Source organism: Corylus avellana, chromosome ca3, assembly GCF_901000735.1.
Source record: "Corylus avellana chromosome ca3, CavTom2PMs-1.0".
In the NCBI taxonomy this organism is placed as follows: domain Eukaryota; kingdom Viridiplantae; phylum Streptophyta; class Magnoliopsida; order Fagales; family Betulaceae; genus Corylus; species Corylus avellana.
In genome coordinates, this window is record NC_081543.1 from 28,850,358 (window position 1) to 28,871,097 (window position 20,740).

Below are 20,740 nucleotides of genomic sequence, written 5' to 3' on the forward strand. Positions count from 1 at the left end.
ACTTTATGAATTTACAATACAGGGAGTCCCTATAAATATATTCAAATCTGATTTGATTTGATTAATTATAATCAATGACAACAAATCATATATATATAACAAAATAAAATTCTGAAGTCATTCTTTTAGTTTGCCATTTTTTCAACAATTAAAATTAATTGCTTTTTGACAATTTCCCTTTCTTAAAAAATTTAATGTATGTAATTAAACTTTAATATTAATTAAGATTTTATATTTAGATTGCTTAATTAAATTTATTTTATATATATATTGTTGCATATTTTAATTGTATAAAATATATAATTGTAATTACCTGAGATTATAAAGAGAAAAAATAATTCTATTAAGCTCCAATAAAATTCTGAGATAGATTTAACAAATATGCTAGTAGATCTTTGCTTAAGAAAAACAAATTCTTATTTCAAAAATAAAATAAAATAAAATAAAATCTGATTACCATCCAGTCATAAAGACGATTAAATCCGAAGTGTATATCTACCAAAAAAGGCATTGTCAACCAATTATGAAGACTTGTCAAAGATAATTGAATAAAGTAACGTGTATGTTGCCTTTATATATTTTAAACAATAATTAAATTTTATTGAATTATTTTATTTCTTTCGTTAGTTATATATTTTAATATTTTTAATCAATTTTTGTTTAACTTAATTTTTTTTTAATTCATTAAAAAAAAAAAATTGACCCCCTAAGCCGGAACTCTGGCTCCGCCACGTTAATATATACACTAACAATTCTTTGGACTTTTTTTTTTTTTTTTTTTTTTTTAAAGGAATTTCGCAAATGTATCTATTCCCACCATCAGAAAACAGTGATTGTGGATGCTGACGCAGGTCACAAGAAAAGAAAGATAGTAGCATTTATTGGAGGTCTTGATCTATGCATTGGCCGATATGACACTCCAAAACATCCTCTTTTCAGGACTTTACAAACTGTGCACAAAGACGACTATAATAACCCTACCTTCAAGGTAAATCAATCAATTAATTTTCTCCATGTCCCTTATTTATTGTACGTACTTATTCGATCCATATTCTCCTTTACTTATCCTGAATTAATATATATTTTCAAAGCTCATGCATGCATAAGAATTTGATTCTCTTAATGCATGTAACTGAAATCAGCTAAAAGAGTTTATTGTCCCTTATACACACCAAGGTAGTCGCTTTATTTATACGCTAATAAAAGAGAATGGCTTCTATAAGGTATTGTCACAAATCAAAGCTTTTTGTACCCTTCAATAAGAGACTGACACCATAGCTTGGAACAAAAAAAATTAAATAGAAACAAAACAATAGATCATACCAATTTACACCTTTAAAAAAATATATTTATATACCATTTACGTTAACACTCTCGTCACATATTAGAAAGATAAGTAGCACACATAGAGAGTGTGTGGTTTATAAGAGATGCTCGATTATGGGTGTTAAGTCTCATATTGTTTACTTATATTAGGTAAAACTAAGCTTTATAAGTATATATAATATTGCATGTTTTATTAAGGGGTCTTTAATCCATTCCTCTAAGCTAGCTAACCTACATGCTAATCTGGGGTTTAACGTTAGGGGCCGGGTGTCACAAAAGTTCTCTAAGCTGGTATGTTAATTAGTTTTTCTCATTTTACGTACCTGCTTTGAGATGCGATCAATTTTAATTAAAGTATAATGATGAACACCACGTGGCACGTGGGTTTTTACCCCCATTTTAACATATTTGATTTGTAACTTAAACATATATGCATGCAGGAGCCTCCTGTTGGTTGTCCAAGACAACCATGGCATGATTTGCATTCTCGTATTGATGGTCCTGCTGCATGGGACATCCTCACCAATTTTAAGGAGCGCTGGTTGAGGGCATCAAAACAACATGATAATGCGCAACACAAATTTGAAAGCTATTATGCTGATATCATTAATGGGATGGCAGATATTCCTTCCCAAAGTCACAATGATCCTGAGGATTGGCATGTACAGGTAGGTATATTGGATTTGGATGTCAATCTTCTATATATATTATATATATGGGAGTTAGATTTTTCAATTCTTCATCTTTTCCCAATTCTTCATCTTTTTGTGAAGGTTTTTCGTTCAATTGATTCCATTTCTGTGAAAGGATTTCCGGATCTGAAGGACTCAAAAGGTGCTATGGAAAAGGTGAGGAAAAAGGAAAATCTTTGGCTTTTTTAGCTTGCCTATTATAAAAATATGCATTTGATTTACCAATGTACGTGTTTACAATATTCTTGTGACAGAATCTTGTATACGGGAAGAATGTGCTGATAGACATGAGCATCCATACAGCATATGTGAATGCAATCCGCGCTGCCCAAAAATTCATTTATATTGAGAACCAGTTCTTCCTCGGATCCTCGTTCAACTGGGATTCTCACAAAGATATAGGTGAGGGATTCTGATATATATATATATATATATATATATATATATATATGAGATTAAGAACAAATTAAGGAACACTACGTGTATATATATATATATATATATTTATTTATTTATTTATCTACAGGTTCAAACAATTTAATACCAATGGAAATTGCTCTCAAAATCGCCAACAAAATAAAAGCCAATGAGAGATTCTCTGCATATATTGTTATCCCAATGCGGCCAGAAGGTGATCCTACAGACTCTGTCAATAAGCAGATTCTCTATTGGCAGGTACATCATTATTCTTTTTTGGTATAACTTCACTTAGGATCTTTAAATTATCAGGTGTTTTGACAAGACTTTCTCAAATTTTAAAAACTCTCAATTTTGTCCCCTAAACATTCAATTTGATGCAATTGACCTCGTCCGTCAATTTTTGCCGTAAATAATAATAAAAAAAAAAATCTCTATATATTAAAAAATGAAGGATAAATTTAGAATTTTATAAAAGTTTCAACGGTACTATAAGGTCATTTTATCACTTTTAATGTCCAAAAACTGACGACGGAGATAGATTGCATCAAATTGAAAGTTTGGAGGTGATCAAATTGAGAAATTTTAAAATTTGAAGAGTTTTTTCAAATCACTTATGATATTTCATAAGTCTTTTGTAAAAATTTTCTTCTTTTTTCTACTAGCTAGTTAAGAAGCATGACATTATTTGTGTGTCTAACAATTGCAACATCTTTTCCACCTGGTTTAATTAATTTCATTCTTAATTGGCTGCTGCAGCATAAAACAATGCAAATGATGTATGAAATTGTTTACAAGGCTTTAAAGGAGGTTGGACTAGAGAACAAGTATGAGCCACAAGACTATTTGAATTTCTTTTGCCTTGGCAATCGTGAGGCACCAGACAGGAAAGACAGTTTAGATGCAGGAAATCCAACTGCTGCAAGAACTTCTCAAGTATTTCCCTTATCTGCATGTGCCTCATTACAGCTTCAACTCTTTTTTTCCAAATCTCATGTTTCCATTTATATATATGTTTCAGGCTCTTACTCGGAAGAGTAGGCGTTTTATGATTTATGTCCACTCAAAAGGAATGATTGTGGATGATGAGTATGTCATACTAGGGTCTGCAAATATCAACCACCGATCAATGTCAGGCACCAGAGACACTGAAATAGCAATGGGTGCATTTCAACCCAATCATACGTGGAAAACAAAACAGTCTAGTCCCCATGGACAGGTAACCTTAACAAAATACAACTTTCTATAATTGTTTTGGTGTTATTTCAATAATGTGTGGCTATCTTTTAATATATGGCCGGGTACAGATCTATGGATACAGGATGTCATTATGGGCAGAGCATACTGGAGTGTTGGAGGAATGCTTCAAACAACCAGAGAGCCTTGAATGTGTGAGACGGCTAAGGCTCATGGGTGAGCTCAACTCGAAACAATATGCAGATGATGATGTAACAGAAATGAAGGGTCACCTATTAATGTATCCTGTGGAAGTTGATCGAACGGTCAAAGTGAAGCCTCTTCCTGGCTGTGAGACATTCCCAGACGTGGGCGGGAATGTAACAGGGGATGTTCCTCTCATTTTCAAAGATCTCACTATCTAATCTACTTGATGGTACTCCTTTCAGAATGAGAAAGGCTTGCAGTTTACTCCAATTTAAGTACTTCTCCAATAAAGATTAAAGAGTGTGCTTCTACCTAGCTATTGTTAATTTGAAAATTAACAGTATTTCATGTCATGATTGCATGATATTTTAAGACCTATATTTATTCATCTTTTTCTAATGTATCAGAAAGTACATATAATTTGAACTTAAATTCATTAGCCTATTTGGTTAACTTTTTTTTGATAATGCATTTTCTTTTTCTTTCTAGTACTTCTTTGTCAAATTTCCGGGTATAAAGGTTATTTTGGTACTTTTAACTTTCAGAAACTAACAAAGGGTAATAGATTGCATCAAATTAAAAGTTTATGGATGAAATTAATTAAGAGATTTTAAAATTTATGGAGTCTTTCAAATTGCGTAATAATTCAACGTTCCTTTATAAAGTTTTCCCAAAAAAAAGTGCAAGCTATTAGCTCAGCTAGCTACCATTAACCTGCCTACTACATTAATTTTAGGTTGGATTTAATTTGGTTAACTTGTAATTAGAATCCCCTTATGGCCCTAATTGTTATGATCAGTGAAGGATTTGTAGGAACCAGTTGTAGTACATGTCTTTGCCAGCTTGGCCTTCTTTCGGGTGCTTGTAGTAAGAGTCTTAGCCCAACCCATGTGTCAATTGAATACACAAACCCAATATATCATAAGCACATAACAGGAGTAAAACCTGGACCATATAGACCTCTCACTTAGTAGTGGCCCAGTAAAAGTCTTAAATAATAAATTGGGGAAAATGCAGTTTACCCCCCTGAAGTTTCAGGGATTTTTCAATTTTAACATCAAAGTTCAAAAATTGGCAATCTACCCCCCTGAAGTTTCAAAAATTGGCAATTTAAACCTTCCGTTTAATTTTTCCGTTAAATTGGACGGAAATTTTTTTAAAAAAGACTGAGGGTAGTGATGTAATTTCACAGATTTCCGTCCATTTAGATGGAAAAATTAAACGGAGGGTTTAAATTGCCAATTTTTGAAACTTCAGGGGGTAGATTGCCAATTTTTAAACTTTGGGGTTAAAATTGAAAAACTCCTAAAACTTCAGGGGGGTAAACTGCATTTTCCCCTAATAAATTTAATTATTTCTATTAATTTAAGTTTTTAAGATAATTTTTAATTTAATAAACTGTTATAACAAATATTCTGATTTGAATCTCATTTTAATTAAAGGGAAAATTATAGTTTACCCCCCTTCAAAGTTGACAGCATTTTTCAATTCGAACATCAAAGTTTCAATTTTTGCAATCCACCCCCACATTTCAATTTTTTTCAATTCGACCAATATTATCCCAAAATTTCCATATTGCCCATAATTTTATTTTTTTAAAAATTTTTTATGAAAAAAAAAAATTGGGGGTGCAAAAATGACCAGATGGGCAAATGGGTGGCTACGGCCACCTTGAATTTTTTATAAAAAATAAAAATTAGGGGCAATATGGGAAGTTTTGGATACAATTGGTCAAATTGCAAAAATTTGGAACTTTGGGGGGGTGGATTGCAAAAATTGAAACTTTGGTGTTCGAATTGAAAAACGCTGTCAACTTTGGAGGATAAACTGTAATTTTTCCTTAATTAAATATTTCGTGTGTTGAACTTTGCTTATTAACTATTAAGAAAGAGCTTGAACTCACATAGGAGGAGAATTGTAAAATATTAATTAAATTATTAAATTAATTATTTTTTTAATTTTTAAAAATCACCCCTCATTGGACACAAGCACGTTAGGAGTGTGAGATATTAGAGGCTAAAAGTGAATTGCTAAAAGTAATGTTCAATTGCAATTATTTAGAGGCTCTCAAAATCTATTTGGACACGTGAGTTTCTTCGGAGGATCTCTCTCAATCGTCAAGAGATAGACAATTATACGAGATCTCAATTCTCTAAAGTTTGGAACAATTGACAAGAAACTCCATCGACACTCGTTTAAGTATATATATGGATATAGATATAGATATTATAGAGGGAATTAACACAAATATTGTAAAAGAAATATGTAGCAAAAAAGTAACTTTACCCATGCAGTTAAAACCATGAAGTTACAACCTCATATATATGTAATGTAAGCTAGCTATGTAAAGCTATTCAAACTCCATCTATTACATTCTCTGTACCCGATTTTGAATTCAACTAACTTCCATCGGTTCCTTCATAGCTTTCCACGTACAAGAGTCAGCCACCCTATTTACCTCCCATGGTCAACAACAGCTATATATTGACATAAAAGTAAGTTGGTCCTTCTTGCTTCCTGATTTGCAGCATGTAATTAAAGATGATTTTGTCTACCTTTTGCGCTTGGACTTCGGAGAGGTCACCGACTGTGAGTTGCTGTGCCAGTTGCGCTTCCTTTGGTTGATGAACCAGTTGTTGATTTGCTTCAGCTGCAACCCTGTCTCCTGTACAAGTTTTGCCTTGTCATCTTCCTGTAAATGTTAGATAGCTACATGGGTCATTGACAAATAACATTAATGGCTGTTTGAGAGCTGATAATCTTGAAAGAGAGTAGCCTTCTGTGTCATACTTCATGTTCAAAATCTAGCCATTTGTATTTGGCATTTCAAATGAAGTCTAATGCTAGTCTATTTGGCAACATTTTCGAAAACTTGTTCACTTAAAACTCCTATAAAAACTCGATTAATACAATTCCAATGGAATTTCAGAGCTCCGAGATTGTGTTAACGTTTGCATGGAGCCAATGAATATCATTTTTTGTTAAATCACTACTTGTTCCAAAAGTTTAATTTGATTACACGTGAAATATATAACTGAAATGGGGTGAATGACGGAGAAAAGTTTCGAATTCAAGATTTTTGCTCTAATACCATGTTAAATTACCACTTGTCCGAAAAAGCTTAGTCATTTAAATTAATATTCTAACATTCTTGGTATACAATGTAGAGTATAAATCATGTTTTGGGTCCTTTCCACTTAGGTTAGGCTTTGAACAGATCCAAGACATATTTATATTTTATATGACAAACATAATGAAACACTTGAAGCCAAGCCAGCAAGAATATGAACCTTATGATTGTTCAAAATCATAAACAAATGATGAGATTGGTAATTGCTTACAGTTGGGTAAGGCCGCTTTGAGTGTTGCTGCCACCAATTTTTCAACACACTAGTTGTGTCACCTGGTAATTTCCCTGCCCTTCTTTTTCTTAGGATCTCCTCCCTGACATCTTCAATTGTTGACTTGAAACCCTGCAAAAAACAATGTTAGCAAATTGTGATTTAGCCTCGCACAGTAAGATTAATTGTAAAGCCATCAGTCATCACTTAAGTGGCATTTAAAGTATTAATAATTCCATATTTCAGAAAGCAAAAGTCATTGAAAATTTTCCCTCTATAGCAAGAACGGTTCAATCATCATTTATCTTAAAAAAATTACATTAATAAAAAAAATTAATTATTCAAATATTTGTTAATGGCTTGGGCTGGTACTGTACCAAGGCTGGTACTGTAGCACTTTTTTTAAGAATATGTGTTTGATTGGTTTTATTGAAAATGTTTTGTTGGAGAAAAGTGAAAAAAGCGGGAGGCGGGAAGGGTATTTGAGAGATGACCGAGCCAACCACGGCCACCTTTGTGGTTGGGTTAGTTGACCCTCGTCCCAACCCTTTTATATTCTTTTTATTATTATTTTCTTATATGAGAGGTGTAATTGCATTTTAATAATCATATCTAATATCTAATAAATGAAACGGTGATGGAGGTATCACATTTAAAATAAATCCAAACTCAAGTCTCAAATCAATTAAATTAACAATTGGGATCTTAAAGTCAAAATGACCAAAAGCACCCAGGAAGCTGAGCCAGTTTCCTAAAAAAACCTATAAAAGTATAGTTTATATGAAGAGTAATGTTAGAATGAAGACTTTTGTCCTCTCTCTTATTTCTCTAAAGGTGATGTGGCTTTTAAAATTATCATTAGATTTAGAATGAATCACTATTAGATTTTGATTAAATGATAATTTTAAAAACCACATCGATCATCTTTAGAGTGACAAAAGAGAAACAAAAGATTTTCTTCTAGCATTACTCATATAAATCCTCTCTAGCACAAAGTCCAATCTATTAGCATCAAAAGTGTGTATGTGTGTGTGAGAGAGAGAGAGAGAGGGGTTACAAAAGGACACTGGTCCATGAACCACTATGATCCATTTTAGGTCTAGGGCATTAAGTTATAAATTTAGGAAAAGCTTTACTTACTCTCATTAGGATATAGATAGTGAGACACTTCAAATTATATTAATTGGAAAGAGTTAACCCACGTAAGTGTATACAAGATGAAACTGGGATATCAAGGTGACTATATATACAGGGAAGCCTAGCTCAAAAGTGACTAGGATCATGATATACGGTATCATAGCCAACTTACTAGTTATCTCATGCTTTGGATCCATATAATACTTTTTTTTTTATTCTAAATTAGGTTAAAAAAAAAAAAAAAAACCTCCTTGCAGTTGTACATGAAATGCATAGTTCTTTAATTTTATAATAAAATATACATACTGGTCTCTCTCGTTAGAAAGGCTTTAAATTGTGGTGGTCTTAGATTACCAAAGATAGATAGTTTATCTTTCCAATCAGGTCATTGGCATCACCCGTCCTTGATGGTCTAAAAGACAAAAATCTCTACAATTCCTTACCAAAAGTAATAAATGAACTTTTGACCTTAAATTAACTCCTATAAAGAAATCTAAACTTACAAAACTTATAACATTATTACAATTAATCAAATAAATTACTTCGAATGATGCACCTATTGGGCTTCTTTTAGGTGTGCATATAGCCATACAAAAGACCTAGACGATGATGGTACTTTGCTCAAATCATGGCATGTGGTAGAAGGTGTATTTTTCATACCACAAGGCATGATTTATATCTACTTGAGTTCTTTTTAATTAAACATAATCAAAATTCTGGTTGGTGATATTTAGAGTTTTGTTAATAAATTCTACTTTAGATTTGATATTTGTGATATTGAATATTCTTACAATTTGAGGTTATATTTTTCATTAATTTGAAATTTTGATTTCTAGGCTAGCTAGCTTAACAGCTAAAGAAAATGACCACGAACATTTGCCCTCAGCCAATTTGAATAATGAGCTCAGATTAATTGAGGATGATTTGAGTACTTCAAGTGCAATGACATATAGAGCAGAGCATGTAAAAGGTGACCAAGATGTAAAACGTTCCTTGCAGTCACCAAACCTACTATATTATATGCATAGCTAATATTTCTAATCCTTCGATGCAGATTGAAGCCATATATAGAATGATAGTTTCATACCAAAGGAGCATTGCATCTAATGACATTAAAGTATATACAACATGCGTATATATATAAAGGAGATCGAAAACTAACACTACTAAAAACTATGAAATATTATACTGAAGAAATTGTCAACGATATCCCTTTCATACCTTGTTTATACTACGCGTGCGTCACAACAGCAGCCGGAAGGCCGAGTCAGGGTGCCCGGCATGACTATTACCCCTCCTGACCTCGCCAAGTTCATGAAGCAGATGATTGCTTCCATGGACGCACTGAAGAAACAAAACGAGGAGCTTGCTACCAAACTCACGGTTGTTGAAGGCCGCAATGGCCGAAGAGAGCGTGAGCGCGAAGAAAGGTGTGAAAGGGAGCGACGAGAACTTATCCGTCAAGGAAAGCAGATTGAAGGGAGTGCGAGTTCAGTTCATGGCAACCGTCATACTACGGTCCAGAACGAAGGCAACCATGAAAAGTCCAATGCTGAGAACAAGGATAACCACGAGGAGTCCAGTACTGACAGGTCCGAGAGACCTCACCGTAGTAGGTCTCATCATGAGAGATGCCATGGCAGATCCCATCATGACCGATCTCATCACGAGAGATCCCATCGTGACCGCTCTCATCGCGAGAGATCCCATACTCGCCACAACGAGACCAACGTAAGTGCTGAGCTGGGAGACCTAAAAAAGAAGTATGCCGAGATGGCTGACAAGATAGCCAACGGGGAGAATGGGTTGATGGCTGAAGAACTCATGGATAACACCAACCTACCCTTCACAGATAGGGTGATGAACTTCCCCCTACCTTAAAAAGTTAAAAATGCCTCATGTAGACAAATATGACGGCAATAGAGACCCTAGCGAACATATGGAAGGCCTTCGAGCACACTTCATCCTCCACGGTATCCCAGATAAAATCTCATGCCGTGTGTTTCCACTAACTCTAGCAAGAGCAGCTAAAGAGTGGTTCGCAAGACTCCCAGCCAAGTTTGTGGATAACTTCAAGTCCCTGGGATGCCTCTTCCTTAGCCAATTTTTGGCTACTCGAAAAAGGAAGAAAAGCCTAGCTTACCTGCTCTCTCTAGTTCAAGGGAATGATGAATCTCTAAAAGACTTTATGCTCAGATTCAATAAGAAGAAGTTATCGGTAGAGAATCCAAGTGAGCAAACAGTACTCAATGCACTAATGCATGGGGTAAGAGCCGAGGGGCCACTGATGGCCGAGTTGTCAAAGAAAATTACGATGGTGACTCTTCATCACTATATAAATAAAGCCAAAGAGTACATCAATTAAGAGGAGATTGTGGCAGCTCTGATAAAGTCCCAAGAGAAGGCTGCTCGACAAGAGGAGACTTGACAAGAAGAGACTTAGAAAAGAGAGACTCGCCGAGAGAAGAGTAGTGCACGAGCAGCACCAGCGAATTCCGGGAAGAACCATGAGAAAATCCCGAAGTGGTAGGACAATTTAGCTCTGAAGCTGAGGAATGACTCTCAACAAAAACTCAGCAAGTTCACTCCATTAATTACGAGCATGACCGAGGTATTGATGGAGATCAGAAGGGACCCCAACTTCAAATGGCTAACAAGGATGAAGGGTCCCGCGCCGAAGCGAGACCATACCAAGTTTTGACAATATCACAATGAAGCAGGCCACTTGACAGAGGAGTGTGTATCTCTTTGTTAAGAGATAGAATCCTTCATTAGGAATGGCAAACCGGTAAGGTTCCTAAAAGACGAGAGGGACAGAGGAAGAGACCATCAGCAACCCTTGCCACTTGAGAGGAATCGAGAAGCCGTCGGAGGCCGAGCCAAAGGCCAAGGCATGGTAATGGCCCGAGGGATGATCGGTATGTCGACCCAGCACATAATCGGCAGGCTGAGCCGAGTAACGATCGGGATGCTCGTCCCCCACCTCGGAATCATGATGTAGTGGGAGAAATCCTAATCATTTCAGGAGGAATAAATGGTGGAGGGGAGTCTAACTCAGCTAGAAGAGCCTATGCTAGAAGGGTGCAGACCGAGGAGGTTCTCTTCCTTGAATGGCCTGTCAAGACCTTGAAACGAGAGCCCATGGTTTTATCATTCACCGAGGAAGATGCAAAAGGAGTAATGATGCCCCATGATGACACATTGGTGGTAACGGTGACTATGGCCAACCATTTGCTCCACCGGATTTTAATAGACAATGGAAGCTCGGCTGACATCCTCTACTGGCCAATTTTCAAACAGATGAGCATTGATCATAGTAGGATCACACCATTTGGTTCTCCCTTAGTTGGATTTGTAAGAGAACAAGTCCAACCTATGGGAATTATCTCACTACCAGTAACAGCAGGAACAGCTCCTAAGCAGTCAACTGTCATGGTAGACTTCTTGGTAGTCGACCGACCATCTGCCTACAACGGAATAATCGGTCGGCCAGCCTTGAATAAGTTGAAAGCGATAACTTCAACTTACCATCTGAAGATGAAGTTCCCGACGGCGGAAGGTATCGGAGAGGTCAAGGGTGACCAAACTGCAGCAAGGAAGTGTTACATAACTTCCCTGAATAAGCCTTCAGAGGTAACAACTTTGACGGTGAGTATCGTGGGGCGTAGAAAGGAAGGTGAATTGAAGGGTGAGCCTGTCGAGATGCTAGAGGACGTGATAGTAGTAGACGACAAGGTTGTGAAGATCGATTCTCAGCTCTCCTTGGATGTCTGGGAAGGCCTCGTCACTTTCTTGAAAAAGAATTTAAAGGATTTGCGTGGACGCACGAAGACATGCCTGGTATTCGCCCTGAAGAAATACTTCACCAGCTCAATGTGGATCCCAGTGTTAAACCAGTGAAGCAAAAGAGAAGAAAATTCGCTCCTGAGCAAAACATGGCAATAGCCGAAGAAGTTGAAAAGCTGCTCAGAGCTCGGTCTATTGAAGAAGTGCACTATCCCGATTGGCTAGCTAATGTGGTAATGGTTAAAACATCCAATGGGAAGTGGAGAATGTGTGTAGACTTCACCGACCTCAACAAAGCTTGTTCGAAAGATAGTTTTCCTCTGCCTCGCATCGACGCGCTGGTCGATTCGACATTGGGGTATGGTCTACTCAGCTTTATGAATGCCTTTTTTGGTTATAACTAAATTTATATGCACCCAATGATAGAGAGAAGACTGCATTTATCACTGACCGAGGCCTGTATTGCTATAAGGTCATGTCCTTTGGTCTAAAGAATGCATGGGCGACATACCATAGATTGGTAAACAAGATGTTCCGAGAGAAGATCCGGCGGAACATGGAAGTGTATGTGGATGACATGCTAGTCAAAAGCACGTTGCCACAGAACCATATAGCCGACCTACATGAAACGTTTGAAACGTGGAAAGAGTATGGGATGAAGCTGAATCCTGCAAAGTGTGCATTCGAAGTGTCCTCTGGAAAGTTCCTCGGCTATATGGTTTCAAACCGAGGAATTGAAGCTAACCCAGAGAAGACCCAAGCAGTTTTGGATATTCAATCTCCAAAGAATACGAAACAGCTCCAACAATTGACAGGTAGGATAACAGCACTTAACCGATTCATTTCTCGGTCAACCAATAAGTGTGTGCCGCTCTTTAAAATCCTGAGAAAGGCCTTTGAGTGGTCTGAGAAGTGTGAAGAGGCTTTTGGGGAACTAAAGAAGTATTTAGTCAGCCCACCTTTGCTAAGCCAAATAGTTCTAGGAGAAGTATTGTATCTATATTTGGCTGTCTCTCCAATAGCAGTAAGTGCAATCCTTGTATGAGAAGAAAAAGGGGTACAAAAACCTGTGTACTTTATCAACCGAGCTCTGAAAAGGGCCGAGGAGAGATACCCTCAGATGGAAAAGCTTGCCTTCGCTCTTACCATAGCGTCAAGGAAACTCCGGCCCTATTTCCAAGCTCACATGATAAGGGTTCTCACCGAATACCCTCTCAGAAAGGTGCTTTGCAAACTAGACTTGTCCGGGAGACTAGCCAACTGGGCAATTGAACTTGGAGAATTTGATATCGAATTCCTTCCTCAAAACTCCATCAAAGGCCAGGCATTGACAGACTTTCTGGCAGAATTTACTAATCTCCCAGAAGCAAGGCAATGGCTGAGGGATGAAACTTGGGTGGTTTATGTGGATGGGTAATCCACAAGAAGACACGGTCGAGCTAGGGTAATACTAATCACCCTAGAAGGAGAAAAGCTGCGCAACTCCATAAGGTTGGAGTTTAAAACTACCAACAATGAGGCCGAGTATGAGGCCGTAATAGCTGGACTTGGCCTAGCTCAGAAGATGGGAGCCGAATACATTGAGCTACGAAGTGATTCTCAAGTAATCGTCAAGCATATCCAAAGGGAGTTCGAAGCTAAGGGAGATAAAATGAGGCTGTACTTGTCAAAGGTACAAGACTTGCAGAGCTCTTTCAAGAAGTTCTGCATCGTAAAAATCCCAAGGGAAGAAAACGAGGGAGTAGACCATCTTGCTCAGATCGCATCAACCGAGGAGTCTGTAGAAGAATCTGAAGAGATAATTCAAACTCTGTCCCGACCTATCATAGCCAAGGTAGTCTCGGTCTCAACAGCCGAGGTGGTACCTGATTGGCAGAAGGAAGTAGTGGAATATCTGGAGAAAGGGGTTCTCCCAGCAGGAAGGAAGTTGGCTATCTAGCTAAGGAAAAAGGCTACTAAATTTACCATGGTAAATGGAACTTCATACAAACGAGGTTTCATGTTACCACTCCTTAAATGTGTTTCCAAAGAAGAGGGTAATTATATACTTCGCAAGATTCACGAAGGTATTTGTGGAAGTCATTCAGGTGAAGGAATGTTGGCACATAAGGTGGTCTGGGCAGGCTTCTATTGGCCTAACATGACCAAGGACTCGATAGAGATGGTCAAAAATTGCGACAAATGCCAACGTTTCGCCAACATTACCAAGCAACCCCCAGGAGAATTAAGCTCAGTCTCCTCACCATGGCCTTTCTCGCAATGGGGGGTAGATATAGTGGCACCACTACCTCGAGGAAAGTGGGTGTTCGATTTGCAGTAGTAGCTCTAGATTATTTCACAAAGTGGGTAGAAGTGGAGGCCCTAGTGAATATAATAGCCAAGAGTATAGAGAAGTTTTTTATGGAAGAATGTCATCTGCCTGTACGGCATTCCACACGCATTCGTCACGGACAATGGAAAGCAATTTGATTGCGATTCATTCATAGAATGGTGTGTCAAACTCCAAATAAGAAATTACTTCTCGTCCCTTGGACATCCCCAGGCAAACGGGCAAGTTAAAATCACTAACAAGTTAATCTTCAAACTTTTGAAGAAGAAACTTGGAGACCGAAAAGGAGATTGGATGGAAGATCTTCCAGAGGTTCTCTGGGCTTATCGGACTACGAGACGGACTCCAACTGAGGAAACTCCCTATGCTTTAGCTTTCGGGACCAAAGCGGTGATACCTGCAGAAGTGGGCTTGGGCAACTTTCGAGTAGAAACTTTTCAGCCTGAGAATAATGATGAGGGCTTACTGCTGCATCTGGATCTGCTACAGGAGAAGCGAGATCAAGCTCAAGTATCCATGTCAGCATACCAGGGGAAAGTAGCTCGGTATTTTAACAAGAAGGTCAAACATTGAAGCTTCAAAGTCAGAGATTTGGTCTTGCGAAAAGTTACCATCACCATCAAAGATCCAACTGAGGGCAAGTTAGCTCCCAATTGGGAAGGACCTTACAAGGTGACCGAGTGCCGAAGAGCGGAGCTTACTACCTCGAGGGCTCTGAAGGAAAGACACTCCCTAGGCCGTGGAACGCGAGCATCTCAAAAAGTACTTTGTTTAAGTTGTAATTTCGTAAAAGGGATTTATTGTTATTTTGATTATTTCTTTTCTTTTATGACTTGTTTCATTGAATAAAAATCTCCTAAAGTTGCATCACTTGAAAGGACTATAACCCTCGAATAGGTATGAAGTTAGAGGCCCCTCTTGACTAACTTCTCGGACAGGTTTCCGAAGGTAGTCAGAGGAAACAGTCAAAGAGACTATAACTCACCTCTCAACTTACCTCTCGGACAGGTTTTTGAAGGTAGTTAGAGAGAGACAGTCGAAGAGACTATAATTCACTTCTCGACTCACTTCTCAGACTGGTTTCCAAAGGTAGTCAGAGGAAACAGTCGAAGAGACTATAACTCACCTCTCGGACAGGTTTTCGAAGGTAGTTGAAGAGAGACAGTTGAAGAGACTGTAACTCACCTCTTGACTCACTTCTCGGACAGGTTTTTGAAGGTAGTCAAAGGAAACAGTCGAAGAGACTATAACTCACCTCTCAACTTACCTCTCGAACAGGTTTCCGAAGGTAGTTAGAGAGAGACAGTCGAAGAGACTATAACTCACCTCTAAACTCACTTTTAATTCATCTCATTATTAACATCTCAGGCAGGTAGTCCGAGGGGATCTTCTCAGCTAAACCCTCGGACAGATATCCAAAGGAGGTTGGAACTTAAGAATGGTTAAGAGGTGATTACTATTTTCAAGTTCTCTTCTAAATTGCGGGAAAAAAGATAAGATTATATGAACAATTATCTACTGCAAAGAAGTAAAAAAGTCTTTCATTAAAAAAAAAAAAAAAAAAAAAAAAATTGAAAATACAATCAGACCCTTCTTGGGTTAGTTGGCTTAAGTGCTTCAGCAGCAGCAGGTGCATCAATAGGGACTTGAGGCTCCACGGCTTGGCCATTGTCCGAGAGCTGGTCTTTATCTCTAGGAGTATAGCCAAACTCAAAGATCCCCTTAGCATCTGGCATTTGCTCTTGTCCAAGCGAGATGACTTGCTCAAGGGATTAGTAAACTTAAAAGCAGACCAATCAGAGGATAATCGGTATCCACCCGAGGGGGATGAGCACAGCGAAGGGGGGTCACAGTCCTTCCTAACACAGCTAAGGAGCCTCATCGATCGAGCTTTTACCCCGAAAAAAAAGGGATTTGGAATTAGCTTCATCAGTGAAGGGAAGATTATCGGCCTCCATGGTATTGAGGTCTATGGAGCAGGAAGGATCCTGAGCCCAACCTCGAAAAGTCTCGAAGCCGAAGGTAATCCCATCTAACCAAGCATTGTCGCGTGTCCAGAAGGCATATGACAACTGTTTCTCATACTTACAGGCTCGATCATCGGCTTCTCGTAGCTGAAGCTCGGTCACCTTAAGCTTATCCTTAAAAAACTTCTTCCTTTCCTCAACCACTGACCAGGCTATGCAAGCATCCTCGGCCACTGCCCTCTGAACATCCCTCTCAGCTTGAGCCTCCCTGACCTACCTCAGAACCTGACCTAGTCTTTCCGCAAGCTGATTATCCTCGGCCACTGCCCTCTGAACATCCCTCTCAGCTTGAGCCTCCCTGACCTGCCTCAGAACCTGACCTAGTCTTTCCACAAGCTGATTATGGTCCTCCATTATTATTGAGTTTTCTTCTTGAAGCCGACCATTATCAGCTCGGAGAGCCTCCATTTCGGCCTCGACAGCTTCAGTTTGAATCAGAGATTATTGCTGACTGACAGCCAGCAATTCTGTATCTTGTTGGGAGATAACTCTCCTTAACATTGTATTCTCGGCCTTGGACTCCAACAATTTTCACTCCAACTCAGCAAGTTTAGCTTTCCATGGTGTCAGACTCCTCAGCCGAATTATGCGTAACTTTCATGACGTCACAGTAAAGGAACAACGACCTCATCATACTCTAAAACAAAAGAAAAAGTTAGTATATACAAAGCATTGCAAAACAGTTGAAGAGGAAAAATGATACTTACGACAAGCTGGTAGTAGAGGCAGGTCTCCGCCATGCCTCGGGCGGTGTGATCATGCTGCCCAGTTAACTAATCATGGGGCACCAATGCCACCAGGGCAGAGAAAGGGTTCCACAAGAGATCACCCCCAAGCTTTATGAGGGGGTAACCTACCGACCATCTGACGCCAGGGGGTTGAACCCTGGACTCGCTTGCGGCAGAGTTGCCTTTGGCTATAAACTCCTCTGCACCAGGAGTAGTAATAGCCCGAGAACCACTCGGGCAAGTTGCCTGAGAGCTAGCATCAACTTGCATCTCCCTTTGCGCCTCAGTAACCGACGGTCTTACCAACTCGGCTACAGGAATCACAGGCTCAGGCCTTTCATCCTCGTTCCCCACCGAAAAGTCCGAGCACATCTCTATCACAACCTCCTCCAGGATACGATTGATGTTAGGACCCAAATGAATTGGAGTAACCGACTCCACAGCGATTACAGGAGTCGAGACGTCGGCAGGCTCGGCCAAAGGAACTGCCGAGAAGGGGGCAGAAGAAATGGGCTAGCGGTATGCACTAGGCGGGCGAACAACAGGCTTAAGGCCCCCCGCCCTTCAGGCTGCCAAGAGTTGGGCAAGCTTTTGCTTGCCCGCTTCAATAGCATTCGAGGACCTTAGCGGCTTGGCCACCTTATCTTTTTTTAGCATCGGCTGCTTAGCCTCCTTGGGCTCGTCAACAAGCCTTGAAATAGGAGTCTTCAAGGGCTCACCTTTCGGACGCTTGTTTTTCTTCTTCATAGGCGCTCTCTTCACATCCTTCTTAATTGGCCTCACTACAGACTGAACCCCATCCAGACGGGGTCTCTTCACAGCTTCAGGCACTGCACCCTCCGTAGTAGGAGTTGGCCTCTTCATGGCCTCAGACGCCCTACCCTCCGAGGCGTTCTGCTTCTGCGCAACCATGGGCGCCACATCTTTCGGTCTCTTTGATTTACCAAGACCGAACCTGAGAGTGTATAGATAATATTTCAACTTGGCTGAAGTGACCAAGGTCTTAAATAGAGTATGTAACACCCTAGTCCCATATTGAAAAGATGAGAAGAAGCCCACATAGAGTGGGTGGTTTATAAAGATAGTTATGGGTGCTAAGTCCCACATTGCCTAGTTACTAGGTGAAACTGGGCTTTATAATGAATTTTAGGGAAGCTCCAAATTGACTAGTCCTTTTGGGGCGGTAGCACAGATGTGGCTAGCGCTTTTTTCTGGGTCGTTACAGAGTAGCACTCTCATGATTTCGGGCCCAGGTCATAACCATGTTCACATGAGTGTGCTCCTCCAAAGACAACACCAGTTCAAGACCAGCGTCATCCATTGGAAAACTCGTTTCCTGAGGAACGTTCGGACCTTCCACCCTCTCCGAATGGGCAAACTCCCATTGTCCCTGAGCAAAGAAAAATTTATTCTTCCATGATCGGTTGCTGGTGAGAGTTCTTTCAAACTGAACCAATTTGCCTCATAGGGCCTGAAAGTTGTAAAGCACCTCAGTCTTTGGGTTCTTAGTGAACCTGTACTCCGACAAGAATTCCCTGACAGTCAGGGATTTCTTGTCCCCCAAAGCCATCGGCCACAAGATTACGCAGCCAAAGAAAATTCTCCAAGCATTGGGGATGATCTGGGGAGGAGCCACATTCAAATGACTCAATAACTCCCGAATGAGGCTTGGGAAGGGTAGTCTGAGACCTGCACGAAACATCTCCTTATACAGGCAGACTTCATGCTCCTCGGCGCTCACTACGGCGCCTTTTCGTTCATCATCAAACCAAAGTGTTACCGACTTCGGTATGTAACAATCCAGCCTGACTCACCTTCATCCTTTGATGATAAGGCAGCCTTCCTCATGGCAGGATAAGAACCCCCGCTGTCTGAGCCAGAACCTTCTTCGTCACCCATGAGGTACAAAAACACAGGGTATAATGACCAAAGAATACAAGGATGAGGACTACAAATCAGTAAATGGATAACAGACAGACGAAGACGATCAACTGCAAGTTTAATGAACGGCAATAACAAATCCAAATGCTTAAGTAGTGGACTATTAGGATGAACAAACTGCTCACAAGAAGGAAGGGGAAGGTTTCAATAGATTGAAACCCTGAAAAATACTACTCTCAGAAAGAAGTAATAAGAAAAGAAATTAGAATGGAAGCAAGCTAGTTTGGGGGTTGGAAAAGTAGCAAATCTTTCGCAAGTAACAATGGTGTTTCAGGGGATTGGAAAACAGAAAATATGAAGTTTGGGGTAGAAGACCCTTCTTATAGGGAGTTTGAGAAGTTGAGAAGTTCAAGAAAGATGAAAAGGCCTCGGCACCTTGAAACCCTAGATGACGCTTCGGGAATGTGCGCATTGAATGCTGCATCAAGCGCGTCTTATCGCCTGTTAATAATGACGCGCGGTAGTTGAAAAGAAATCCTTTTGAGGCCGACACGTGGACGTACACTTAGCCATTCAAATCGACAGGCAGATGAATCGACAGACCCTCGGGCATATCGAACGTCTCGGAAAGAATTAGCAGGAGTAGTCCCACCAAAACCCGAACCTGAAATTAGGGTTTCCCCTCGAAGGCCTCGAACATACTGTCTTCTGGAGTTGGACATTAGGAGACCGATCCATCTCTAGTGAACACAAAAATTTCCGTAGTCATCCAGACCAGATTGGGGGGTAACTGTTGGGTTGTGGATTAGTCACATAAAGCCCGATGGACCCAAAGTCCAAAACTCCGTAAATACGTTGGGCTGCTAAGCCCTCAGTCGACTTAGCCCAAGGTCTCGGGCTCCAAGTCTGAGACATAACTCATGGGCCAAGATAGTCAAAGGCTGAAGGGCACATTGGTCATTCCACCATGGAGATATAATCATATCATCCAATATCTAGATCATCTATATCAATTAGGATACGTCAGTTAGCACCTAAGTTAATGTGAGTGACCGAGTCCTACTCGGACACTCTAACTTAACATCGCGGAAGCTACACATCTGTTCCATGATCCTAGGATACTAGGATCACAGGGCAGCTAACAAACCTCATCCCTTTTTCAAGTACCTGTATGGCAGAAATCAGGAGATAAGGCTCTGAAACGTGTGGGAGATCAAACTCCACTTATGCCTATAAATACGAATCAATTATCAATGTTAAGGTAATCACAACTCTTACTATCTTGGCTTATTGTTGCTTACATATTTTCTCTCTCCCATCACTAACTTAGGCATCGGAGTATCCCTGCCAGGAGACTACCGGGGACTATTACTTCTGTTTGTTCTTGTGTGCAAGGCCGACGCATCTTCAGACATCGTTATACTTCCCGGAGATTGTGCCACGTCATCCTTGGAAAACCGTGCATTAACAAAACACATGTTTTTTTTTTTTTTTTTTTTTTTTTTTTTTTTTTTTATGATCATGTGTGCTCAATCTTATATTAAAATCTAAGGCCTCTAAATCTCTAACTTATGAAGAAGCAACAATGTTCATGCATCAACCTTGTAAGGCTTAAAAGTATTATTCCTTGAAACCAAATATTCTCCAATCAACATTATCGGTTGTTGGGGGTGGGAGTACTTTCTTCATCGAA

General features: G+C 39.5%; 1 protein-coding gene across 1 annotated transcript in view; it reads left to right on the plus strand.

Moving 5' to 3' along the window:
- LOC132174701 (phospholipase D beta 1-like) overlaps window positions 1–4,036 on the plus strand; it is an 8,301-nt gene extending 4,265 nt beyond the window's left edge. Inside the window, exons 4-10 of the mRNA XM_059586344.1 lie at window positions 1,767–1,994; window positions 2,100–2,174; window positions 2,273–2,420; window positions 2,545–2,693; window positions 3,195–3,371; window positions 3,457–3,654; window positions 3,743–4,036. Coding sequence (XP_059442327.1) covers window positions 1,767–1,994; window positions 2,100–2,174; window positions 2,273–2,420; window positions 2,545–2,693; window positions 3,195–3,371; window positions 3,457–3,654; window positions 3,743–4,036 — 1,269 coding nt within the window. The remainder of the gene's footprint in view (window positions 1–1,766; window positions 1,995–2,099; window positions 2,175–2,272; window positions 2,421–2,544; window positions 2,694–3,194; window positions 3,372–3,456; window positions 3,655–3,742) is intronic.
- The last annotated feature ends 16,704 nt before the right edge of the window (window positions 4,037–20,740 follow it).